Raw genomic sequence first — 26603 nt, 5'->3', positions numbered from 1 at the left:
TACTGCTCCCTCATTGTAGCTGCAAACATAAACTCACAAAGCAACCATTAGCATACTCTCACATGATACTGGTGTGTAAGTAATTTAATGTTTAAGATCATTTTTGTCTCCCAAAATATTATTTTATGATGTTGTCATTTTATTTTCAAAAATTGTAAATACATTTTTAACATATAAATTCAGTAATGTCCACATCAGATATTCCATATATCGGTCGATCACACGTGAATGATCATGTCTTTTCAAAGCAGATAAATAAATGTTTTTGGTTTTTGTATGTATATATTTGCAATGTTCTTTGTTACTGTGTCTGTTTTTGGGGCCACTTAATGGAACTGTGATTGTCATTGTAGTGTTAAATGTGTGGAATATCGCAATCAAACTAATGGTTGCAACTTTTAAGGCCTATTTTAGGAACCATATCTGTATCCGTATCTGTAGATCTTTTTGCATCTCCTAGAAGTGATCCTACGCTGTTAAAAGTTGTTGACCTTGGAATCCCTGAGCGGTTTCATGTCTGTTTGGGTTGTTGCCAACAGGGAGTACCAGAAGAAACCCAGACTCAGAGGGAGGACGGAGGAAGACAGGGAGTCCCTTTTTGTCTCTCTCTCTCTCTCCCCTGAAATGAGAGTGAAATTCATGGCTTTGGCGGCAGGAATGTGTGCCATCGCCGTTGCTTCCCAGTGACAGGCCTGCATAGCTGGGGGACTCCCTCCCGTCTGTCATTCCACTCGAAACTCTGAGAGCTGCTCTCTGTTACTCTGTTTGTCTCATTATTGCTTCATCTAGACAAAGGTAGGCATGGACGCACTTCAAAAACTTAAATATTTTAACTATACAAACAGGTAATATATTGTATGAAAGAAGAAGAAATAGACTGGCATTTAAGAGCTGAAAGTGAGTGATTTAATACAATTATTAGTGATGGCCTTAAAGATCTTGTAGGATCGCTTAGAGCTAACTTTAAAATTTTTAATACTAAAAAACAAACTAATTTTTGCTACGTTTTGCACCTTAAACCAATATAAAATTATCCTTCTGCAAATTTGCATATTTTCCATCGTCTCAGCGTCGCACTTCAAAATTTTGCTGCTGCAAAGCTGTGTCTCAATTCACGTAATGCAAAAATATTACAGTTGGTTTCACTTAAGATTGATCATTAACTTCGGTTGCATCGGACAGAAAAAAAGTACCAAAGCAAGACCTTTTAGATAAGGATCCGCATAATAAACATTACCTCATTATGACAGCAAATCTCGCTTTGTTCTGTATCAAGGAACACTTTTAAAAGAGAGCCCGCTGAAACGCAGAAGCATGTGGAGAATGTGTGCCGAAAGCTGGACGATTTCGTCGAGAGATTTTGAAACAGTGCCCTGAATTGCGAAAGGTCTTTCCTCCATGTGTGTTTGTTTCTGTACCTGGAAACAGGCGTCTTTCTGTCAAAACAAAAGTACACACAGAACCAGTTTCACACGAGGTGTGGAAAAATAGGAAAAATGTGGTTTCAGTTCCTGCTTTGTAACAAGATTTGGTTTGTTGAGAGAGGGAGGAATGTAATTGAAAAATTATTAATTAAAAATGAAATGATTCGAGTATCATCAGGATATCCTTGTATGAATACTATGTTTTTACATTTCTAACAAATGACTAAGAATATTTTGTGTTTGCTATATTTCAGATAAATATTTACGTTGATGTGTGAAATAAGAACAAACGCAGTGTTATGATCTAGTAACGGCTCAAATTCTGGATGCAGCATCAAACGTGTGCAAGAACTTCTGTGGAAAAAACCTCTTGTGGTTATGAGTCGCAGAGTTGCAAAATAAATCAGCCACATTATGTCATAATTGATAAATACAGCTCACTAAAGGTGTCCCACAGGGCTGTCTGTTAAACAACTTCAGCCAAAACTAAAACTTCGGTATGCTTTTAGGTTAGAGCTTAGCTTAATAAAAGTGGATCATTTGACTCAGAAATGTGGAGGCAATATTTGGTTCTTGGCTCCACAAAGTCATTCAAAAGCTTCAAAAGAACCAAGTACACAGGAGATGTACTGCTTCTCATGATTATGGTACCTGGAAGTAGTCATCCACCATAAACTTTTCACGTTTTGTCAAAAAGCAACTACTAACTTCAATTTTAATAGGATTTTCTATGGTAAACCAACCCAGAGCAGCACACAACTAAGATATTTGCAGAAAGGGAAACGTGGAACTCTTTACTCAAAGGTTGCTGTGTTGCTGTTCATTTATTCAGACCCCTTTAATCTGAAGACTAAATAAAATCCAGTGCAACCAAATACCTTCAAAAGTCACCTAGATAGAAAAAAGTCTACCTGAAACAAATTGTTCTGTGACGACCTTTGAAAGTTGTAAGAGAAGATTAGTGAGCAAACGTTATCATAACAGACCAAACCAGACAGGTCAGAGATAAAGTTGTGTAGAGAATTACAGTAGGGTTGGACCAGAAAACAAGAGACTTGGAACATCTTTAGATTTCACACACTGTTTTCCAAACATGAAGGGCACTTTATAATCACAAACTACCATGTAGGGATGCACGATGTTTGCTCGATATCCGATATACTAAAACTCATTTGGCCAATAACCAACACCAATATTTTTGTCCTATGCCTTCTTACTGAAACTACTGTATATGTCTTTCTTTACTGTGGAATTAAAATACTGCATTATCTTTGTAAGTTTATCCTATTACCAGATGTAAATGCTTAAAAGGAGTCTGAAAATGATGTAACACTTTCAACTTGCTTTACGTTTAATGTCAAATGACATTTGCGCTCTCTAAGGCAATGACAGCACTCAAACACTGCAAATTTGACGTTGTTCTGTGGTGCAGGCACCATTGTCACTGGTTTGCCTTTTATATCGATGAGTAATTTTGACGGAATGGCCAATGTCCTATATATTAAATTTTACAGCTAATATCGGTCGATACCGATACCATGCCGATAAAATCGTGCATCCCTACTACCAAGACAAAACCTTTGTGATTGACGGGACTCTAAAGAAGATCATCGATGAAAGAAGTGGGAACAAGTCCCATCGTATTTCTGCAAGAGCAGAAGAGATGTTCAGCTCAGACAGGATAATCTGTCAACAGTAGCACTATTATTCATGCACACCAGAATTTAGCTTTTATTTCAGAAATGACCAAACAAAACTGTTGTAAAAAAAAAAGCCAGAGAGGGTTTGCAACAAGTCATTTAGAATGAAGGATGTTGGCTTTCCCTGAGCTCCACAGTTATGCAGATCTTTACATCTAATTTCTTTTGCCCGTTCCTCTTTGCAAAAATATATTGCACAAAACGTCCAAAAATTGCATTGAAACTGGTGATTGTAACTTGATAAAATGTTAAAAAGGTCTAACAGGAATAGTTCTTCAAATGTGCAAAACGGACCCGAGCTGCCAAGTGTAAATAGGATGATAAAAGCTGCCTTATCATGCCTAAGGTGATCTGAAGTTTAAAGTGGGGTTACTGTTGGCAAATATGAACGCATCATATTTGACAAAGACAAAGACACGCCCTTCTCCCTGTTTGAACTGCTGCCACCCGAAGAGCAATTAGTACAACCCGAAACATTTTTTCTTTCAGACTGGCAGCCTCACACCCTTCTTACAGAAGAATGAAAAGTAATTTTGAGCATACAAGTACACTCCAAGAACAGAAGTTCACACAAGAACAAGTACATGTACTAGGAGAACGTTTAACATTGGTTGGTACATTCTATTCTAGTAAGACGCTATTATGGGATCACTTGTTTTTTGATAGATGTTGTGGGGGAGAATGTACTATTGTACTTTTTGCAAAAGAAAAATAAGGTCATTTATTATTTTTGTTTAATTATTATTTCTTGTTATCGGTGTTGTCATTAAAGCAAGTCGGTCCACAAATGATGTTATTGACATTTCAATGAATAAATGATTGAAAAAGTATTGAACTCAAAGGAGGGGATGTATTTAAAAAATTGCATAGAAAGCCAAAAAAAACAGCTAAAATATGTCAGTATTTAGAAAGCATCCCTGCTTCTATTTGCAAATGAATGTCGTCTCATTTGGTAGTAACTGATTGCCATTGATTACCAAAGTAATAAAAATGGCGATCCAATTTACAAAAGCAAAGATACCTTCACGAAAAAAATCTTACTGTTGCAAAACAAAGTGGATACAATGATTGCAGCTTTTGCTCCAAACTTCATAGTGATCAAGGTTAAACTCATAAATCCGGAAGTGGAAAGAACATGAGACGCATAAGTCAAAAGAATTTTCTAAAACGTTGTCTGTAGTCTGCTTCAGAGAGACCTGGGATTAGCGGGTAAAATTTGTTCTGTGAAAATAATCGGAAATGCACTCGACCACAATGGCCTACCTTCAATGCACAAGAATTCATTGCTGACGAAGAAACATTTTAGAGGTTGTTTAAGTCTCTGCAGAAGCAAGGCACTGAAATATTGCGAGAACATAGTCAAATTAAAGCTAAAGTCTTTTGATGTCGTTGCACAAACCATGTTTAAAAGGAGATCGGCCTCCATGTCACTCTCCACAAACACCACGCCAAAAAGTTAAGTCTGCAAGTGGGGGCTGACTTCCAGCTTATGATTACTAGCCTACTTCATAAAGCTGAAGGAAAGACGAGAAAAGCATTGACATACCAACTTTGTACATATGTTTCATTAATTGTCCCCAACAATGGAAAATGCCATTGTGTGTTCCCATACAGAAAACTGTTGCAGAGGTCATGGCCTGAAATAAATTAAAACGTGATGTCACCCATTCAAGTGTGTCAAAAATATTTATGTTGACTCACAAGCACACAGACCGAGGCACACGAATCTGCGTAAAGGCTTGTTTTGTGATGACGCTGATGCGTTTGCATCATGCGTGGGACAATTGCTTATGACGAGAGCAAGGTGTCCGTGCATAGCTGGAAAAAAAAATCTCTTCTTGTCACTTTGAAGTACTGGCTAACAGGTTGAACAAAGTTGTGCTGCTCATGGGAAAGAAGGCAGGAAGGCAGCCAGTTGGACTGGTAGAGTCAGCTGGGAAAGGAACAAGCCCAGTGAAGGAAGTGAGCAGCTACTAAGCACAGCAAAAACATCAACATGGTTTGCTCACTTTTTACAAGTACTCAAACCTTTTATGACTTTTACTGACAATTTTCTTATATGCATACTCTTTTTTTCCCACACCAATGACAACAGGGAGTCAGGTTGTTCCTGGTGTTAGTTAAACAGTTCGCATGCAGCTCCGAAACAGTTGCTTCCTCCAGAGCACTTGGGTGGAGCAAACCACAATCTGCCTTAATGGAATGAGTTTAATCCATCTAATTGTCTTTATAATTTCAGGATTGTACTGTTTGACAGGTTTTCTTCAGGGCTTTCTTGAAAATATGAAACCTGCATGTTGAGGTGATTAGTGCAGGAACAGAGGATGAAAACTCACAGGAATGCAGAAAGGAATCTAACAGTTGCAAGCCTTTTCTTTCTGTGTGTCTGCTGAGTTTCTATTAAATGTTGTTCTTACAAAACTGATACAGAGAAACTCGCTGAGACATGCAGACAAACAGCTCTACTGTAAGCTCACATACATCTAACACAGTGTTCTTCTGATTGGAAAATTTGTTTCTTGTATTTCTTTTCACTATGTGGAATTAAATGGGTTTTTTTTTTAACAATTATGTCAAGTATATGTTCATAAAGCTATCTCAACTCAATAGATTTATTGTATTTCTGCACTAAAATGCTTTTAGGCAACTGATAGGAATATAGACATTAGAGCTATTTACTTATTTATTTCCAAAACGAACTGACATATTTTAGTTAGGTTTTGTTTGCATATTGAAAGTATCTTGCGGAAATACTTACATTTTCCATATTTGGTCATTTCACAACTACAAATTTCAATCTTCTTCGTATAAGTCCTCTTTACGCTGATGCCCATGAATAAAATTCAATGCTGGCGATTACAAAAACCGGAAAAGCAGCCAAGAGACCCATGTTAACTTTGGAGGAGATGCAGAGATCCACGGTTCAGGTGGAAGAATTTGTGAACTGGACAACTATTTGTTGTTCACGCCACAAATCTGCCCTATATGGAAGCCTGGAGAAGACATTCACCTTTCAGCACTAGAACTACCGTAGGATGGTTGAGATCATAGAGGATGTGACCCAGTCAAAGTACAGATCTGGAATCTGTGGTAAGAGTCAAATATTGATGTTTATGGATGTGTTTCATCCAATATAATTGTCTTTGCGCCATTTTTGCAAAGATGAATGAGCAAAAGAAATTAGACATAAAACTTTAATTGCACAGAAACATGGTTCTATTAGCAGTGTATATCTTGATCCTAATAAAATACACCAACATTTGCAGCTGTGAAGGCACTCAATTAGGCACAGCGCACTGCCTAGTTTTAAACATAAAAATCTTTCTGAGTAAGCAGCTGGCTTTCTCTGTAATTTGATAATGCACATTGCCATTTTTACCATTTGTACCACATTGAGTGTATAGACACTTAATTAATAGTTAGATTCAGGAATAGTATCAATCTTACAATCATACCTCTAGAATTAATCACAAAACTTCACTATTCCCAAATAATTCCAAATGCTAGGAGTTTTCTGTGTATTTTAAGTCTTTGGAGTTTAGGAAACATTATTTCCTGGCTGTGGCCTTACGCATGTTGAAAGCGGATTGTTTGGGTTTGTAATTCCAGACTGGTTTCTGTCTGTTTCGTTGCCAACAGGGAAGAGCCAGAGAAACCCAGTGTCACAAAGTTAGGGGGCGGGGGGAGAGAATCAAGGAATATTTTTTGCATTTCTCTCCATCATTGCACCAAGACTGATTCAATAATGAGAAGGTTGCCCTTTTTTTTCGTTGATCAATTATTTCTGTACAAACACATAATTCAAGAGATTTTTCTTTCGAATTTTACCTCTTGTAATTCTGACCTGTGATTACTTGGATACATTAATTTCAAAGATATTTTTCAACTCAGTTGCGTCTCTACGTTTGTGTCTGTATTGCTGACTGTGTTTTATTACAGTTACCTTTTCTGATGATTTTAGAACTGTTTGTCTGATTGGGGGTTCATGTTTTGGGTCTTCTTCCACCAGCGTTTCTTTCCTTCTGACAGAACTGGTGTAACTGAGTTGTGTTTGTAGACCGAATGGCTCAGACACACCTTTCTGCTCGACCTACACATTTTCAATAGGACTGAGTTCAGGGCTTTTGTGTTGACCAATCCAGAACATTGACTTTGTTTTCCTTAAGCCAGACTTAAAGCCCAAAATAGCTTTAAAGTTAATAGAAGGCTTGGCTGTATGATGAAGAAAATATTTAAATGAAAGAAGTATACATTCGGCGTCTTAAACTATTTATAGAATTGCTGCCTTTAAGGTTGTGGTAGTTCACTATATACTGTTAGTTTACCACAAGATGGAGCCAAAAACACAATAAGTGCCAAGTCAAGCATTTGTTACTAATTATAATGGAAACAGCAGAGAATCATCAAACGTACTCCTTAGAGGGATCTATGTAATAATTTTCCAGTGGTGTGTCAGCTGGGAGATGAAAACTTGTCTGAAGTTCACAAAAATACACAAATTAATTTTTAAAAAATGAACACCCTGAAGAAATGCTCTTAGTGTGCTACTTATTCACTCATGAGCATTAAATTTTTAACCCAGATATCCCAGTGTTTTCTCTACATGTTTACATATATTCTAAAGAGAAATAATAAATATTTCCAAGGTGATAACAATACAAACCAAGCTGGTCTGGTCGTCGAAAGGTGCTGTACTGGGAATATACAATAGGCTTTTTGAATGCTTTTGATGACAGCAGCTGCTTTTTATGTCAGGGAATGACCCAGTGCAACAAAACAGGAACATATCAGGTTTCACTCGCTGAACAATGAACTGAAAGCTACTGAAATGCTACAGTTTCTCCATGGAGAGCTACAATCCTCCATAAACCTCTTCCTGGTCTCTTAGATAAGTGATTTACTACTTGGATTTTAATGATCACATACATCTGCTTGTACTTTGTTGTAGTTTGGACTGAATTGAACTGGATCTGAATCTGGCTATTTGATTATATTGTAGTCAATTCTCACCATGTAATTGATTTTATTTAATAAGATAGTAATTGAAGATGTTTTTCTTGTATGGCACACAGATGTGTGAACTGAATTGGTTTTAACTGAATTTAAATGGAAACCACCTAAATATACTCCTTCAAATGTTAATCTGTCTGTATTTGTGCCACTATCTCAGCTTGGACTGAAATTTGTTTCAGTATGGCATAAAATGAATCTCAGATTGTACCTCGCCACACAGTAAAGTCACAAATACAACACGCCATTCGGCCAGAGGAGGGCGCTGATAAACTCAATGCCAGGTGTTTCAACGCACCGAAGAAGTGAGCTTTCCCATTGAAACTTGTGTCATGTAATTCTAACATGTCGAAGGTTATTACTGTTGAAGTGGAGAAATACATGACCTGAATTTGTGTGAAATGCGGTTTGGCGTTGTTTAGGTAAGAAAATTAACCAAGCTTCTGTCTACCCGACACAACAAAGCGGAATAAAAACCCTGCTTTAATGCAGCTTTAGCTAGTTAGCTTACCCCAAAGAGGTCACGCCAAACTCCATTTAGATTTATCTCAATAGTACAGAATGATGTTTTCCTACCATTTTTTTAGGTTTAAAAGTAAACATTTTGTTATTGTTCTTACATCCGGGTAATGTGAAAGGGGCATCGGCTGACTGCTAGTACTATTTTAGACTAAAAGCAATATATTTTAAGGCAGTTTGTCTTATTGTAGGTAGCCTTTGCTTCAGTTTAAAACTTGCAGATTTCATAATCAGCTCCTCAAATAAAAACCCAAACGACTGCAAAATGAAAAAGGTTTACTATAACACCGCTAATGTGTGACTCTCAGCAGTTTTGACAGTTTTCGGCTTTTTCCAGATGTTGTCTGTTCTGACAGGAAGCCGAGTAGCGATGAGTGCCCCCTGCGGGTTAATTTGCACCGCTGCTCGACGCTTCGCCCGGCAGAGTCCTGCTGCTGCGCCGCTGTGCAGGCGGCTGCTGGGCCCCGGATCCTCAAACAGGTGAGTCTGCGCTGCTCTGGTTTGGTTTGGCTGAAATTCAGTGGGGATCCCTTTGCTAATAACCTTTAGTCACTAGAAAAATGAATACACAAATACCTCCAGAAATGACAGTGTCATTAAAATGCGTATTTCATGAATTAAATTCTAAAGGTGGAGGAGTTTTTATGTAGACTGACTATTTTAAGCATTTATGTTAATGTTGATGAGCATAGGCTACAACTAGTTAAATTCAGTTGCTCTGAAAATTAGAACAAATATAAAAATTACTACTAATACAGCTAATTAAAGGCATAACAATCATGGGGGAGACTTGACTTGGTGGGTAAGCCACTAAAATGTGTTTGCCAACTAAGCTGACGGCTTACAGAGTGCCATATCCCAGCATGTTTATGCAAATTGAGTGGAAGGAAAAACTGGCAGAAAATAAAGCAGAAACAACCGAGTTTGCTGCAGCCTTCAGATGGTTGTGACTCACAAGACCTGGTCTCCTCCAAAATCATAGACGTCAGAGGCACCTTGCCTGGACTAAAAACAGCATTGTTTCCTTTTTTTTAAGATGGAAGATAATTTTTATTTAATTTGGAATTAATATTGGTCCTAGAAAGTACAGGAGGAGTGGAGATGCACTGAATCTTGCTTTTTGGAGGGTAAATTTAATCTAGATTAGATAATTTTTCAAAACTAAATAGAAAAGCAACAAAAAACTGATTGACATTTTGTTCTATAGGTAACAAGGTATATCTAAAGTGAGTTTGGTTGAATGGGCCACTTTACCTCACATTTTTCCTGTATGATATATATTTAGTGTTATAGCAATAATAAATTATATGATTGAAAAGTAGTGTTAGCGCTTAGCTCGTCTCCATTTGTGTGCATGAAATCTTGAAATAATTTGGTGTACTTTGTGTGCGCTTTCCTGTTTAGTGTATTGTCCTTTATTGACATTGAGGTCAAACTCCATGTCTCTTTTTTTCATATACCAGTGCTCCCTGTATAGCTCCAGGCTCTTTGCACAAACTATTTTCTAACTTCTATTTCATCTTTATCAGAAGAAATATGTCCTCCAAAAAACAAACGGACCACTTAGAGAGGACGGCGAGCAACTACAGACAGAATGTAAGCTCTGCTTTGAAAACAGCAATGGGAATTTGTAGTAAAAAGCTAGCCCTTCCTCATTTATTGACGTGTTGTTTTTTTTTTTGTCTGTTTGTTTGGATGCCTGATGTAGGCGCTGTATCCCGCCCAAGTCTGTGGAATCGTGACCGAATCGGAAACAGTAAAAAGACTGAGGATAGCCGTGCACCCAGACTTCAGCTTCAAAGCAGGACAGTGGTGAGAACACACTCTGTTTACACCCCTATATAAGCATGAAGATCTTCCCTGGATCACTGATTTATGGGCTCAGTTAACTGGACGAATTATTTTGTGTTAATTCTTGTTGACTTTGCATGTTTCCAAGACATAGAAAGCATTTTAAAAATACAAATCTGTTATAGTCTTATGTTACCAACCACAGCGGTCTGTAAATCCTTTTTTTTTTTTTATCTGCAGTACTCAGAGCCACCACCTAGTGGCAGCATTCAGTCAGATTCAACCACTTGAGATTCAAGCTTTCAATATTGACAGAACTTTACATACTATACAGATGTATGAAAGATATCCATTTAGTAACATTAGACATTTTAGACTCAACGTAATGAAAATAGGTTCTCTAATGAAAGCAGGCCTTTATTTTTGTTGTTGCGTCTGATAGTTTTAATCAGTGGACAGCGCGCTAGGCAACCAGTCGTCCTGCTTTAAGTGGCTGTAAATATGTCGTTTTTTTAAAGAGGACATGACTACCTTACTACAACAGACCCTTCATATGTGGCTCCTTTATCTTTCTCTAACGTAACAGTGGATCATTGTGCTGCTGAAACATTAGTCCAGCTGTTTAACGTTGGCTGCACATGTGGCTGTGCTTTGTGGCAAACAAACGTGCTGCAGTTGGAACACAGTTGCTAGCAGGCAGCTGCGCTTCTGCTTCGATTTCATTCTGTGGGTGTTCTGGAACAGGCCGCTCTTGTCGCCGAGGTCAGAGGGCGACGCTCTACCTTCATTCAGCCTCTGACCCGCAGCTCAACACGTTTTCACCACTTCAAGATTGACTTGAGTTATCAGTTTTCACCGATAGTTTGGGGTTTATATTTTGCATTGTGCTGTTTCCTGGTGCAGGGTGGATTTCTTCATCCCTGGTGTGGAGAAGGTGGGAGGTTTCTCCATGTGCTCCAGCCCGGGTCTGTTGCAGAGGGAGGGTGTGGTCGAACTGGCTATCAAGTACGCGAAACATCCCCCAGCACACTGGGTCCACACTGTGGTGAGTGAGGGGAGAAGACTGAAAAGGAGGGGGACAAAGGATTGTAAAAAGTGCTAACAGGGGAGGCAATGAGTGTTTATTTTTCCCCTCTGAATAAAATATGAATTTGCCTTTTAGTCGTTCTTTAAGTCTATGTTATGTTTGCCTTCATCTTTCACTTTCCCTTTGCAGATTCCATATTCATGTGGGTTTAATGTAGTCTCGTGATAAAAACGGTCTTATTACAGAAAGATCTGAGGAACAGCGGCGTTCATTTGAGCGTTCAGAGACGTACATCTCTCTGCTCTGGCACGATTTGATCCTTTTCTTTGATATCGTTCTCCGGGAACAGTTAGGCATCGTTATAGTAGCTTGAGAAAGAATGCGTTATCATTTAGAAGAGAGCACATGAAGAAAAACAACACTTGAAGTGAGGAAACCCGTGCATTTTGTTGTGTTCTCTTTATTATTAAGTCAGTCTTCCTCCATTTTTCTGGAACAGTTTTGTCGTCTCGTCTCTTCTGTCAGTGTGCAGTAGGCTCCCGTGTGGCCATGCGTGTCGGCGGAGACTTCTACTTCGACCCGCTGCCCTCAGGTCCAGCTGTGGATTTGCTGCTGGTTGCCGGCGGTGTCGGGATCAACCCGCTGTACTCTATTCTGCTGCACACCTCAGATCTGCTGCGGCTCAACCAGTCCTCTGCTGGTCGGCACTTCAACATCGGTTCTGCCCACCTCTGCTACAGCGCCAAGAACACTCAGGAACTGCTCTTCGAGGTTCATTATGTTTTTCATTTAGAGTGAGAATGCTTGGAATAATTTCTGTTGCAGGTGCAAACATGATCATGTGTGTCACATTAAGGTTTCTGATGAATCGATTATTTTAGTAATCGATTAATCGGCTGATTATATTGTCGATTAATTGGATAAAAAATGTGGCACGTTCTGCAGATTATTCTGTTAACCACTTATGCCTTTTTTATGCAATTTTTAGAAACACATTCAAAATATACAAACAATTAAATTCCTTTTTTAAATCTGAAAATAAAATCTTTTTAGCCTAAAACCTTTGTAGCAAAGGATGCATCTGTAGCTAAAAAAATATATATTTCTGGCATCAACATGTGAAAAGCTCACTTGTTTCTGCTAAATGTCAATAAAGTGAAAGGCTGATGCGATTATTATTTTTTAGATTAATAATTGGATAGTAAAATGTGCTTAATATGAGATCTCTGTTAAAGAATTTGAACCAAGTGAAGCTAAAGCTATGCCACTTGAGAAGTTCTGGGTAGAACATGTTCAGAGACAATGGTGTATTTTTATCTTAAGTCCAAAATGTATATTTTTCATACAGTTTTGACTGAATTACTGCTCTGTGTGCTTTCAGCAAATGGCCTTTTCTGTGTCTGTATACTCTAGTCAACAATTAATCAGTTACTAAATTAGACTATTATTTGAATAATCGATTCGCCACGAGTAATTTGATTAATTGTTTCAACCCTTAGTGTGACAAAATCTGGAAAGGTTCAATAACCATCGATCTGTCACAACCTGACTTGTTGGTTTTCTTTTTTCTTGTTCTGTCTTCCAGAGCTCCATCATTGAGAAATGTGGGGAGTTTCCCAACAAGTTCACCTGCAACTTCCACGTCACGCAACAGAGGGCAGGAGTCGAGCCGCACCTTCAGCCATTCGTCAAAAGTAATCTGCACACAGAACCGTTTCCTCGTTTAGCCGGGATGATTGATCGACTGTCGCATTCCTCCGCAGTCTGCCTTTCTTTTGATTTATCTGTTTCATCACGTGAAGCCGGCTCTATCAAAGCTGCGCGGACGAGCCTCGCCGTCTTAATTAATGCCTTTGCTCCCCCCGTGTCTCCTCAGGTGGGAGAATCACAGCGGAGGAGTTGCAGGCGAACCTGGACCCGCAAAGGACTTTGTGTTACTTATGCGGACCGCCGCCAATGATAGAGGCAATTTCAAAAACCCTCATGGACCTCGGCCTCCCAAAGGACAGGATCCTGTTTGAGAAGTGGTGGTAGGAGAAGTTGTAACTTTTGGTGGTCTTCAAAGGGAGGAAATGCCTCTCTACACATTGAAGGTCTATGACACCATCCATGAACTGCGAACTGGATCAAATATATATATATATATATTTTTTTTCTGAATTACAGTCAGGAAAATATCTTTGACTTTAAATGTCAAGATTCTGTACAGATTAGTAGCAAATACTAATTTAAGTTGAGAGTGAGATTTGTACGATTTGCAACAAAATCCTTGCAAAGTTTAGTTTGGGAATATGTTTCATACTGAAATGTATTTTAAAGATGCACTGGTCACAGATTTGTGCCTAATTTCCCGTCTTTGTGTTAATGCTGTTTTCAACCAATTCCGATTTCTGTTTAAGAAATATTAAGAGCTCACAACATTTTTTTTTATAGCCTTCCAGCTGTGTGCAGTCGTCTATCAGTATAATATTGCATGTAGATCTTATATTTGACGCCAAATAAAACAGCAGCTTTCCTGTTGTGTGCTGGAATCCGCTCTAGGTCAATTTGAAAATGATCTAACTTGTGTAAATTGAATTGTTGTAGGATTTTCAGAATTTGCCACCAAGTTTGTTCACTTTGGCTTCACACTTATTGAAGCCGTTTATTGAGACCTCAAAACAAAGCAGCAAAAATGTAAACTTTGTGTTTATGTGCCAAAAAGAAGAACTTCATTTGCAAAAGGAAAAAATTTGGCTGATGTGCTTGTTTTTTCCCTTCCATGAGAGTAATTGCACCTCACATCTTTTTCTTTCCCAACATCAAATGAAAACTTGACAATCTCTCACATGTTTGGCCACCACTGTACTGTTTTCCTCTCTCTCACACACACACCCTCCCACGGTGCTCATCATCTGAGCAGTCTCTTTTCTCACACATCTTCCACATCAGCAAACAGTTTTCCATCCCAGGGCAGGTTGAGCGTCCCGCGGCGCTCTGTAATGGAACCTCCAGGTGGTCTCTGATTGGCACGGATCACCGAGCGTCCCTCAGAGACGGCGGCGAGCCTCTCGCTGCCGTTTGTCAGCGAGGGTTGTAATGTTCCCCTGTTCACGACGATAACACGGAAGTGAAATGGAGAAAAGAAGAAAAAAAAGAATAAGAGCTAACTTTGAGGCAGTCTGGGCTTCAAACACTTTATTGACCTTCTTGTTAAACCAAGACCTAACTGTTACACCGCTCACACACTTCACAGGTAGTCCAGGAAACAAATAAAGAGCTCATTTCTAAATAACACATTCTTGGGTCATTTATTGCAAATAAAACTTTTCTATTGCCTTCAGCTTTTGAGAAAAACGGCAAAGCACACGAAAGGTTGTACCTTTTAAAATACTCACTACAAGAATCACGTGGATATTTGAAAATTGTATTCCTCTTGTCATGCTATCACTTAAGTTTTTTGGAGTTAGATAATGCATATGCTGGTAATTGGTCTAAATTTAAAGTTTAGAGTTGGACCGATTCTTCCACTTGATGAAAGGCAGCACTTTTTCCAAATTGTAGAACTGTAAAGCAGTGAATCTGCAACTAAGCTGATCTTATCTCAGTTCCCATAAGTATGACTGAAATATTCATTTTAAATTCATATCCGATGAGCTCTTATCCATCTGAAACATCAAATGGACAAAGAATGAATTTGATTTGCTCCAAACCTTTCCTGTTTAGTTTATCTGCCTCTACTGTTTACTTCAGCGATGACTAATCTAAAGACTTGTTTGGCCGGTTTTTGAAGTACGAGAAGGTTTCCGTTTTGCTGTTGATTTGACAGGGACAGGTCTACTTCCTGGAATTTGATTTTCACCCGACCTAATGTAATGATTTCTCATTTCGCTGCCATCGTCATCTGCCTCTGCTGTCTTGTGATTTCATTGCTCTCTTATAGAAAGGTTTGTTTGATCTTTGCAGTGATGATATTGTACTGTTACTGAGAGCCTCTTTAAACAGGCTGTGAATTTGCTGCTGCGGATTTCAAATACGCTTAGGAACATAGATTACTTGCTTACCTAGTCAACACATCTATTGAAGCATCTTTTCAATAGATGTCTGTAAAACTCCAATTTGGAACTTATGCATATTTTGTCGTGCAACAGAAACTTCAATGCATTTTGTTACCATTAATGACAGATGGACACAGGAAATAGTGAGCAATGTCAAGTGGAAGGAAAATAAACTTGTTCTGCAATAATCTAAAAAGTGTGGCGGAAATTTGGATTATTTTACTTTTTGCACTTCAGTTAAAATCCAGTGTAATCAAGCTGTTTCATATTACTAAACGGCTTCCACTTGTGTGTGACTTAATGTCAGAATAAATCCACCTGTTGTGAAGACTGTAGGGGAAGCGGTTTATGGAAGTGTAGCCAAAAGAAAGCCATTGTTAAAACAAAGTCATAAGAAGTTTGGCTTGTGTAAAACTGTGGAAGATGATTGGAATGCCAAAATGAAACTTTTTAACTTGCATTCATAAAGCACTGGACACACGCCATGGCAAAACATAGTAGAGGCAGCATTTCAGTCTTTAGATGTGTAAATTTAGTAGCTCTATACCCCCATCAGTCCATCAGTGGCATCAGTCCTGCCACTTTATGTGCAGTGAAAGGTGATTCTACAAAGTATTAAGCAGAAAAGCTGAAAAGAAACGCACGGCGCACATTTTGTTTTTTGTGTTTAAAAACTTTTGGAAACCAAGTCGCATTTTCTTTCCACTTAACAGTGGCATGCAGCTTTGTGACCGTTACTGAAAATATAAACCCAAGTATAAGATTGTAAAAGTAAAAAAAATATGGCAATGCTCAAAAAGCGACAATACGTTTGCAAGACACAGTACAAATAAATTTACATTTATTTACATTTATTTGTACTGTGAGTAAACTTCAAACTCCCCCTCCAAAATGAGAAAACGTTTACCTTTCACCGCATATGATGATTACAACCTGGACTACAACTAAGAAACTCACTCTTTATTTACAAAACAACATATTTTCATAGCAGCTTTAGAAACAGCTGGTGAAAAGGGGCAAAGGTCACCTGCAGTCCTTCAGGAGTTCCTCATGGGGGTCATTTTGGCCCTTTGCCATTTTGCAGTTTGGATCTTTTTGTCCCCAACTGTGTTGCCGCTGGTTGATTTTTATTTTTTATTATTTTAATTTTTTTTTTTTACCACCCACAAGTCACACTAATAAATAATCTATTTCTTCAGAAAATAATTTGTAAATAAACTAGTTTCTATGAGAAATTCAAGGGTTTTGTGATGTGATTATTTGTCTCCATAATTCATCAAAATATTTAAATACCAGAAGAAGAAACTGCTATGGATTGACTAAGGACATGGATACTAGCTGGTTGGTTTACAGATGTGAAGTGGTCGGCAATAGGGCAAATTGATGTCACATTAGCCAGAAATAGATAGCAAACGTAAAAAAAAAAATCCCCAAACATATGTCCTACTTAAGGCATTGGCAGGAGAAGCTGTACCGCGCTGTACATTTCTAACAATTTTTACAAAAACAGTCAACAAAACAAAGCAGGAAACTCTACAGCGCACCTTTACCAAATGAACACAAGAAAAATGTACCAAAGTTCTCCAAAAAGGTATTTACCCATTTCACATTTCTTATGGTTTCACTTTGTTGGAGAACGTCCAAGTGGACAAATACTTTTTCACAGCACTGTATATGCTTTACTCCAGATTAGTTCTTCCACAGGAATTCAAACTGAATGTTTAAAAGCTTTTCCTTCCCTCCGATAGCAGACACGTCAACAAACGCCGGAGAACAGCTGCTGTTTGATGCGCTCCTCCACCCTGACCTTTTCCTTCATCCCCCTCACGTCACCCGGACAGAAATCCGTCCACCTCACCGCCTTCTCCTGCCTGGGCAGTGGGATGGCGTCGACATCGGTTTCCTCCTCTTGATATTCGACAGAAGCCCTGCGCTCCAGCAGAAGGGAGGCCTTTTGATGCTGCGCCTCGTCTCCGCTCTTCTGAAGGCCCGCTCTTTGGCTCCTTCCGCTGTCCCCTCTCTTCCTCCCCTCCGCCTCTGCCTCCTCTTCCTCTTCGTTGATCCTCAGCCTGTCCATCTCAGTCTCTATCACGAGGGACTTGTTCTCTTGCTCGTCTAGAGCCTCCCCGGCTGAGTGTTTCTTTGCCTTGCTGCGACCTCTGAGGTTCAGCATCTGAAATCAAACGGACGTGTTTGAGATGGTTTCCTGCTTTGTGCCACGTCTTTTCTTTCGCTTCCCCCCCCCAGACGCCTGACAAACCACAACAAAGCCTTGTTCACTGATGCCTCTTTCCTGTACAGTTTGAGGCCAACTACCTGCCTATTATTAGACGTTTTCTAAGTGGGTTTTACAGTCGCTGTACATCCCATATTTAGAAACATACCTTTTTTTATTTTACCTCCTGTGACAAAGTCATTCACCCTCAAGGCGCAACAGAGACAAGTGACAGATTTGTTGCAAAGACAGAAGACGAACCTTGAAGTCTTTTCTCCTGCGTTGCAAAATGGGTCTCTGAAGGAAAAGGATTTGCTTAGTCGACAAACTTCCATCACTGCGAAAAGAGAAGAGCAGCCCTTTAATGAACGTCACCCACCGTGTTATAATTCAGGGAGCTTGCATTAGCGCCGCGTGAGCTGAAATCCAGGCTCTGCTGCCTGCGGTTTCTAAAGTGACAGGTTAAAAAACAAAAGCGGTTCAGCGATGGCTTTTTTTTTTTTTGCTTGTTTGTTCACAGAGGCAACAGATTTCAAAAGCTTTTTCATGTCGAGACGAGCATATGATCAGGATTTGTCAGATCTGGAGCCATCTGTCCTTCATATCCGACTTCCAGTGTCAGTCCTGCTCCCAAAAGGAACGAGAACGACAAGGTGTTCGGCGAGAAGAATCAACAATCGAGCAAAGCCGTAATTAGACCCGGCTAAGTTTAGGAGACTTTTGTCAGCGGGATGAAAGGGTGAATATTTTAAACAAATCAAGTGTTGTCTTTACTTAGAATTTCAGAGGGCTTTGGTACCTGTTTGTTCTGACAATGGGTGTTGGCAGCACACACATCAGTCTCCATCCATATGGAGCTAAGGACTGGAGCAGCGGGATGTAATCAGTCTTCACCACAACGCCCTGGAAGGGGGAAAAAAATCATTCAAAAGATGTAAATACTTACATTACATGAATGCTCAGAAATTTGCACTGTCATTATGAGTGTAAAAATGTCATTGTACAAAAGACACTCAACGATTCATGAAAACAATAATTGGATACAAAATATAGCGTTTCTGGGGTCAAGTTCAATCAATCAGACTCACTGTCAATCAAAAAAAAGGGTTCGAGAGCAACCCAAGAACCCATCATATACTAGGAGATTCTGGCACACCAGAATCCCTGACCAGTGAAGCAGGTTCAACATCACCCTGAAATGAGGCACCTCACCAAAATAAATACCTTGCACCTCGACTGAAACCTGCCACACCCCACATGGATTATTCCAAATGTCCCATTTTATCGTCAGAGGAACTATTTGTCCAAGACATTTATGAAGGAGTCAAAAAGAGGCTTTCAGTTTGGAGAACACTATACCAACTGTCAAGAATGGTGGAGGCAGCATCATGCTGAGGGTCTTTTGTTGCCAATAGTAGTGGATGGGATAATAAATTGGAACTTGTTCAGAATTTCAAAACAGCAAATAGAGTGGACTGCTAAAGTGCTGAGTTTAAAAGTGGACACAACTGGGTGTTTCAATAGGACCGTGATCCCAAAAGCATTTCAAAACTAGTTTTTGGAAAATAAAAAGCAGTCTATGAAGCTTCTGTGATGGATCTGACATCAACCCTGTCTACAACGTTGGATTCCACAATTTTAGATAAGAGCAATTAAATATAATTATGCACCGATTGCAGTTTTCTGGATGATCGCTAATCTTTAAAAAGCCCAACCTGCTGATTTAGATTTTGGCCGATAACTTTTTTTTGTCTGAAAAGTTGCTAAATGGAGTCGCTAAGCTGGCAACAGTGGGGTGACAATTATTAACCGCAGACGTAACATGGTGGGCGGGTTTGTCAATCAGGTCTTTCTCATGACTGGGCAAAGGGGCACCATGACTGGTTTGCAGACTATTGCAGAGATAGATTAGATTTGAAGACAATATCGGTTGTCTTAATATGGATTAAGCATATCAGGAAATGCTTAATCCATTTTGCCAATCTCCAATCTCATTGGGAGATTGTCTGATTGCCAATCTCCCAACATTAAGAAAATCAGGTCCTACTTATCGGTGCAGCCCCTAATTAAGTATCCACAAAGAGCTAAGCCAGAGGGCTGGCAGTGGCTGCAAAAGTGGGTAAGGGACATCTATCCAAACACTATACAGTTGAGCCACTATGTATATTTCTTACCAGATTCAGATTGAGAAATGTCAGATCAGACTCAAAACTGTGCACCCATTTTTTTTGTCATTTTAAAAAGATGATTTTAAAGTTCTCACCAAAACTATACAACGCGCATTAAAGGGGGGAGATTCATGAATCAAGCGCACTTTTCAGGATGCTTTTTTTTTTCTTCTTCTCAGAACATAGGAAAACTTTCCCTCCCAAGTCGAAACGGCACAGGAACAACATTGAAAACTCACATCTATAACAGTCCACTGCTCAACCACGATGGCGTCATAGGAGGTGTCTGTGGTCTCCTCCGCAGAGCTCTGGAAGATGAAAACGCTGTCCACAGATGAAACGCCACTGTCTGGAAACAAGCAGAGTCACAGACAAACACAGGCACATGTAAGCGATTCAGAGCCTCCTCTCCATTCTCTCGCTCTTCATCCACGTCCATTTTAGATTAAGCCTGCTTCACTCGTGTGCAGCCGAGCAGCGACTTGTGAGACAAGTCGTGGACTTTGAGGTGATGTCCCCCATGCGTGTCATCTATCACGCAGCAGGGATCTTAAGAATTTAAGAAGATTTTCTCATCTCGCTAGACTTTCAAATTCTCAGGTTAGACTTAGATGGTGTGGGATTCCTATTTTAATCAATAAACTGTAGTCGGAAATAAGATTTATTCTGCCAACGATTGTAGAGCAATATCTTGATTCTCTCAACAAGAAACATTTTGATCTGGAACTGGGTTTCAGCATCCACAGAAATCACGGTGTCTTGCTAAAGTATTCCCACATCTTGAATATTTTCAAGATGTCGCATTAAAATCACAAATTTCAATACATCTCATCAGGATTTTATGTGAAAGGAGCATATCTGTAAAAGTGAAAAAGGGGATTTAATGTTAAATGGCTAAAGAAAGTCTGTTTCTAGAGGTGCAAAGCAGGCAGAGACGAACCAAAAATAATCTTGTGGCTGTATTTACAGTGAAAGGTGGTTCTACAAAGCGTTGACTGAACTTCTACACTTTCTGAATACAAGTGTACGCAACATATTTCAGATTTCACTGTCCTTCCATTTCCAGTTGTTTCACCAAATTGCGTTGGTCGATCAATCCTAATAGATTTGTTGTTGTTAAATGACAAAAAGAAAATTTCGAGGGGCATCAACACTTCAGCAAAGCATTTTACTCAGCTGTGCTAAGGAGATGCAAAAATGTCCTAGTATAGAACAAGCCCTGGTTTCTGTGGCCGACTTTGCTTGACCTTCGATTTAACAATGGACATAAAGCGTTTCAAAACCATATTTAGTACGGCGGACAAACCATGGTTGTCTGTGAGGTGGAAAAACCCATCAATGAGCTGCGCCCCGCTGCTAAAGTGCTGAGTCATGTGGTCGAGCCAGTTTGCATCAACGTCTGTGATCGCCTCCGCCTCCTTTTGAACGTGAAGAGGCACCCTGAGAGAGTAGAACCTCAGGGACGTGTCGGGCTCTTCTGTGTGGTTGTACAGTGCAAACAGCTGCATCCCTGCAGACGCACAGACAAATAATCAGCAAAAATGAAGTGGAGAGTGAGCCTGGATGATGGGCTTGTCGAATTGGGGAACAAAATAACAACCTTCTGCTTACTTACTAGCCTGTGCCGGCGGTGAGCTTGAACCTTTGTCGTTCCCAGAATTCTTCAGCGTGATGTGATTGTTGTTCTGTGTTGTCACGCGTCTTTGCCCATCTGTCTGCGTTGAGTCAGATCTTCTGTCATGGTTACAATCCAGCTCTGGAGAGCTGAGCCAGCTGTCTGGGCTGGAAACTCTCCTTTCTCTCTGTTTGGAGACATTAAGATGTTTCTCTGTGGATGCAGTGAAGTGCTGTTTAGTCTCTTGTGATCTACACTCTGGCAGCCTCGTTGTGACTGCTGTTTCTGGTAGGCTCAGACTTGACCGTTTGCCCTGGGCTTCTGCCATGTTGTGAGCTTCAGGTTTGATGTGATTATGAGGTTTATTGAAGTCCTTGGCACCAATCTGTGAGGTTATTATTTGATCACAAAGCTCTTCTGGGTTATGAGGAGAGTTTACCGGGTGCTTCAGGAGGCTGAAGTTTGGTTTTCTGGACGCTGAGGAGTTTTGGTCCTGTTTGACACTTTCCACAGCCCCATAATCCAACTCTTGTGATTCGCAGCAGCAGAGATCAGCATCTTCACCATTCAGGTTTGGCTCCGTTGGGCTCGTATTGGTGCTGAAAGGCTGCCGATGTATTGGCGACGGGCTCGAATGCAAGGACGACAGCTCCTCTGGGTCCCAGTGTCCCAAAAAATACGGCCCTCCGCCCGGCTGTTGTAGAAAGCCCACAAACATCACCCCTTGCTCTGCCACATCCTGGATCTGTAAAGCACACACATACATAATTAATAGATTATCTGGCATATGGAGATGTTATGGGTCTTTCCATTTGATAAAAGGAGTTCCTCAGGATTTCGTATTGGGACATTTAATTATCCTGGTCTACAAAAAACAATATTTCTGGTAATTTATCAGGTATTTAATTCCATTTTTTCTCAAATGACTCAGTTATCTATTGTTGAAGGCAGCAATGGCTGACTCTTTCTTTATTTGTGATGATTCATAAATGACAAATCTGTCAAGACTCCAGAATCAGCCAAATTTAATGGTGAACAGATGAGTTCTTAAAAAATAAAATAAAATCACAGATTCAACGAAAAACAATATACACTTTTTATACAGCTTTTATTTAGTCAGTTGTTTTATTCAGACTAATTTACCACAATTTAATACAACTGTAATTGGCTTTACATGCACAATATTCTCAAATAGCAAAGAACATCCTAAGAACTTTTAAATGGGCCCTGACGTGAAAAGTGTTATTGATCAGAAGTAGTCATTGAGTGCATCTGGGAAGTATCTAAAGCTGTTGGATACGGTCTAACATTGTGCTGATACACATCTGCTAATACGCTAACAGCCAAGCAAGTCTTCAATTTAGCACATGAAAAATATTTAGCACACTTAGCCTCCACTAAATAATTGTTTCCGGATAAATTAAAAATTTTCAGTTGAATAAAATTTCAATAAAATTCAGCATCCGTGTTGAAGTTAAGACTGTCAAGAATTCGTCAAATAGATGTTTATATTCACGCTCTTATTTTGAAGTGGGTGAAGACTTGTTTTACGCAGTAGTTCCGTTTCCTCTCCTCACGTTAACAGGTGTTCCGTGATGAGCATAGACATATGGTGATGAGGTACAGCAAATGCTCTGTACCCAGAATGCAACAGTTTAAATTCAACTGATGTCAAGCATACTTTTTAACTGAAGCTCTACCATGGTCAATCAGCCACTGAATTAAAAGATAATTAGAAAAAAAGAGCTGTTTAAATATGAAGCCATTTTATTTCCTGTAATAATAATTGAACTGTCAGAACTGGTTACACTGGGATAGTTAAGACCATAACAGTATAATGAAACAAGAGAAGCATTTGCCTGTTCATTGATTGCTCTGCTTTTATTTGGATGTTTGGCTGTTCACTTGCTTATAGTGAATATTCATTGTTTATTGGGGGTTTTTTTCTGTGTGTGAAAGGGCATTTTTTACAGCGGCACAAATGAATTTGCTGCGTCGGCTCCTTTTATTCCGACAAACAAAGCCTAATTTACACACAAACAAAGGCTGACAGACGCAAGGTGGGTATTCTTCATAATAACAGCCCACCTAATCAACTGGAAAGATCAAATATTCAAATCACAAAAGGACCTCATTATCTGTACACATTCATGTGGCACGTGTGTTTGCTGCCCCCCCTCCAACCGAGCTCGAGCGGTTAATTGTCAGTTGATATTTGGGCTGACAGTTTCAGGCGGACTCAACAGGGGAGAGAAAATCAGATTTCCAGAACTACCGCGGAACAATAATGAGGCACATCTTCCCCTATCACCCACTCTTTTTGACATTTCACTCATCCATGCACGCAGGTTGCAACTCTGAACTGGTTTCTCCAGCACCCACGGACACAATTTACAGAGATCAGCTCTAGTTTATCTGATCATTACGTCCAGAGGGATGCCAAGAGTGGGCAGGGCTGGCTTAGTACTGGAAAAAACAGAAGTATAGGATTTCACAACACACACACAAAAACCATGTACCCTCTCTTCTCTGTGTCTGCTTTGGTTCTTATCACAAACTCTCACTGGCAGCTTGCGATCTGATTGGTTATTCATGTCACGCTGCCGGAGCCTATCACATTATGCTCAGTGATGTGCATTTCCATCCAATCAGGTTTTCCTTTGTGCTCGCTGGGTGTTCGGATGCAAATCTATTCAATAGAGCACATTTTCATTTCCCAATGTAGGACTGCTGGAGAATTCATGAGAGGAGACGCAGAGGAAGTTTAACACCAGACACGGGACTGTGCAAAAGTGTTGAGCTACACCTACTTTCTTTACATGTTTCCACCAAAGACTTTGACTTGTGTTTGTTTATGGTGTCTTAAAAAGTATTTCTTTGTGTTTTGGTAGATTTTTCACTTGTTTATTTCTTAATATCCCTTCATAATAGCCTACCTCACAGCTAAAAGTTCAGCATTAACTTTTTATACATCTGATATTTTATCATACATAATTAGATCTCCATCTTAGGCAGACTGTATTGGACACAAAAACATTGGCAAAAGCGCCACGACTCAGACACTCTGTATGCCACACACAGGAATGCAAATGTTGATGTCACAAGTTTATGACAATAATAACATCATGCTATCCTATGCAGAACTCGGTCTGTGCTGATAAAGATACATTCATATCCACATGCTGAATGCCTGGAGGAGTCGCCAAGGCAAGAAAATCAACTTTTTCTTGTTTGTTTTTTTATTTAATTGTATAATATTTATTTAAACCACAAGGGGGAACTCAGACTGTTTAAAGATCAACAAACTCTCAGCCCAAGCTGGTCAAGTCATCATGAGTTACAGAAACAGACAAACGAAGGTTGTAATGGTGTGACAGAGAGTAACACTTTCTATAACTTTTTAAAACATCATAATTACTTCATTGACATGAAGTAATATACTAGATGTGTTACAAATTTGCTTCTTTCCTTCATAATTAAATCCACATCAAGCAAGTTTTTAGATATGCCACCAATAAAACAGAAATAATGCCAATTCTTTCACATTTTTTACACTAAGGTTATATGAAAAAAATACGAGAGCTCATTAAATATTCTGTACTTTATTGAGAAATGTTCATATACTGATAGATGATATCTTAAATAAAATGTATCAGGTGAGGAATAAGTTATGAAACTCCTTATGAGGCCCATTAATAGCTAACCTCACCAACTTTGACAAAAATAACCTCAGGGTGAGTACTTGTCGTCACCTACCAATCTCTGAGGATTTCTGGGTGTGAGGAAAAGTTTTCCTCCAGTCCTCGTTGCCGATATAATCCCCGGCCCCCACTAAAAATAAAGACATATTGCAAACCCCACAAATATCTCCTTGATAATCAACTTGGTGCTGAAAGAAAACTCCCTTATGGTTTTTGTCCCTTTTTGTTAAATGGAAGTAGTAAAAGAAAAACAAATTTTTTAGTTAGTTCAAGGAAGGTTCAATTGCAATTCAGAAGTGGAATTTAAAATCTCTTCTTTGTATCAATTGTGTAGTGACAAAAAAAAGAACATGTGCTCGAGAAGAGGCTTTTTTATGCTTAAACGAATCAAAGGCTTGAGTGGCTCACATATACCAAAAGCAAAACTAAAAATGTCCTGGTAAAAGGATTGGAAAACAATGTCTCAAAAACCTTGAACGTCATCACTTTAAAAAAAAAAAAAAAAAAAAGAACAAGCTAAATTTAAAGAAATGACTCAAGGCTTTGCCAGAGCTCTATTTGCTCCAATAATGACGCTTTACCTACCATGATGTTTTATCTCCCTTTTCAACTAGTCCAACCTTTTATTATTTACCAGCTGCAACACACTGAAGACAGTCCCAGGATATGCTATTCTGTTCTTGCTCAGTTTGATTTAAGTTTATATGTTCTACTTAATGCATAAAAAGGCAGATTTTTGCTTTTTTTCCCCAGACATAAAAACAACATCAGTTTGTGAGAATTTCTTAATGGAGAACTATTTACTTTAGCCAAGACACAACTGTCTTGTTTAATTTACTATATTCTCTCATATACTCAGGAATCTTGTGACCACGTGGTGATGAAAGTTTGATGCGCTATGATTTTTACTTGACCTAAATTTTCAAATGATTATCAGATGAATTAATTAGACATGAGGTCAGGCTGTCATCAACTCGAGCCACTCCAGGCATTCGGCATCCAGAGGTTAGCAAGTCATTCAAATTCCATTAATAAGTTACATTTCAATAGCACTTACACAGACTCGATAGCAGTGGCACATACAGATCGGGGAAAAATTAAAGAGGCCACTTAAAATGATTAGTTTCTCTGATATTATTTTTTCATAGGTATATACAGTATATGTTTGAGTAAAATGAACATTGTTCTTTTATTCTATGAACTGCTGACAACATGTCTCCAAACTTCCAAGCAACAGTTTAGTATTTATTTGCAGAAAAGGAGAAATGGTCAAAATAGCAAAAAAAAGATGCAGCGCTTTCAGACCTCATCTAATGCAAAGAAAACAAGTTCATATTCATTTAGAAACAATAATACTAATGTTTTAACTCAGGAAGAGTTCAGAAATCAACATTTG

General features: G+C 39.2%; 2 protein-coding genes across 5 annotated transcripts in view; one reads left to right on the top strand and one right to left on the bottom strand.

Moving 5' to 3' along the window:
* The first annotated feature begins 8407 nt into the window (after positions 1-8407).
* On the top strand, positions 8408-14589 carry oxnad1 (oxidoreductase NAD-binding domain containing 1). 2 transcript variants are annotated; one of them, XM_032581284.1, is made up of 8 exons: positions 8408-8556; positions 8991-9133; positions 10183-10249; positions 10362-10465; positions 11348-11489; positions 11997-12242; positions 13057-13165; positions 13348-14589. In XM_032581284.1, the coding sequence occupies exons 2-8, from the start codon at positions 8991-8993 to the stop codon at positions 13503-13505; spliced, it is 969 nt and encodes a 322-aa protein (XP_032437175.1). In that variant the 5' UTR covers positions 8408-8556; the 3' UTR covers positions 13506-14589. The 2 variants fall into 2 exon arrangements, with proteins under 2 accessions (XP_032437175.1, XP_032437176.1); XM_032581285.1 differs by having other exon boundaries at positions 8409-8556; positions 9010-9133.
* A 44-nt stretch (positions 14590-14633) lies between these two features.
* Positions 14634-26603, bottom strand: part of rftn1a (raftlin, lipid raft linker 1a) — a 53470-nt gene continuing 41500 nt past the window's right edge. For 2 of the 3 annotated variants that reach the window (XM_032581282.1, XM_032581280.1), the window contains exons 5-11: positions 21507-22251; positions 21198-21401; positions 20131-20240; positions 18523-18626; positions 18103-18172; positions 17985-18020; positions 14634-17681 (exon numbers count right to left, since the gene is read on the bottom strand). In XM_032581282.1, coding sequence (XP_032437173.1) covers positions 17265-17681; positions 17985-18020; positions 18103-18172; positions 18523-18626; positions 20131-20240; positions 21198-21401; positions 21507-22251 — 1686 coding nt within the window. In that variant the 3' untranslated portion in view covers positions 14634-17264. Of the gene's footprint in view, positions 17682-17984; positions 18061-18102; positions 18173-18522; positions 18627-20130; positions 20241-21197; positions 21402-21506; positions 22252-26603 lie in introns of all 3 variants that reach the window. The other variant, XM_032581281.1, reaches the window with a different exon arrangement.

This window comes from Xiphophorus hellerii, chromosome 13, assembly GCF_003331165.1.
Source record: "Xiphophorus hellerii strain 12219 chromosome 13, Xiphophorus_hellerii-4.1, whole genome shotgun sequence".
NCBI classification, from domain to species: domain Eukaryota; kingdom Metazoa; phylum Chordata; class Actinopteri; order Cyprinodontiformes; family Poeciliidae; genus Xiphophorus; species Xiphophorus hellerii.
This window is presented reverse-complemented; position numbering and strand designations above follow the sequence as displayed.

Coding starts and splice junctions, on each gene's coding strand:
- oxnad1 (XM_032581284.1), top strand. CDS start 8,991: ATGTTGTCTGTTCTGACAGGAAGCCGAGTAGCGATGAGTGCCCCCTGC. Junction 10,250..10,361: donor CGAGCAACTACAGACAGAAT/GTAAGCTCTGCT, acceptor TGCCTGATGTAG/GCGCTGTATCCCGCCCAAGT. Junction 11,490..11,996: donor CACACTGGGTCCACACTGTG/GTGAGTGAGGGG, acceptor CTCTTCTGTCAG/TGTGCAGTAGGCTCCCGTGT.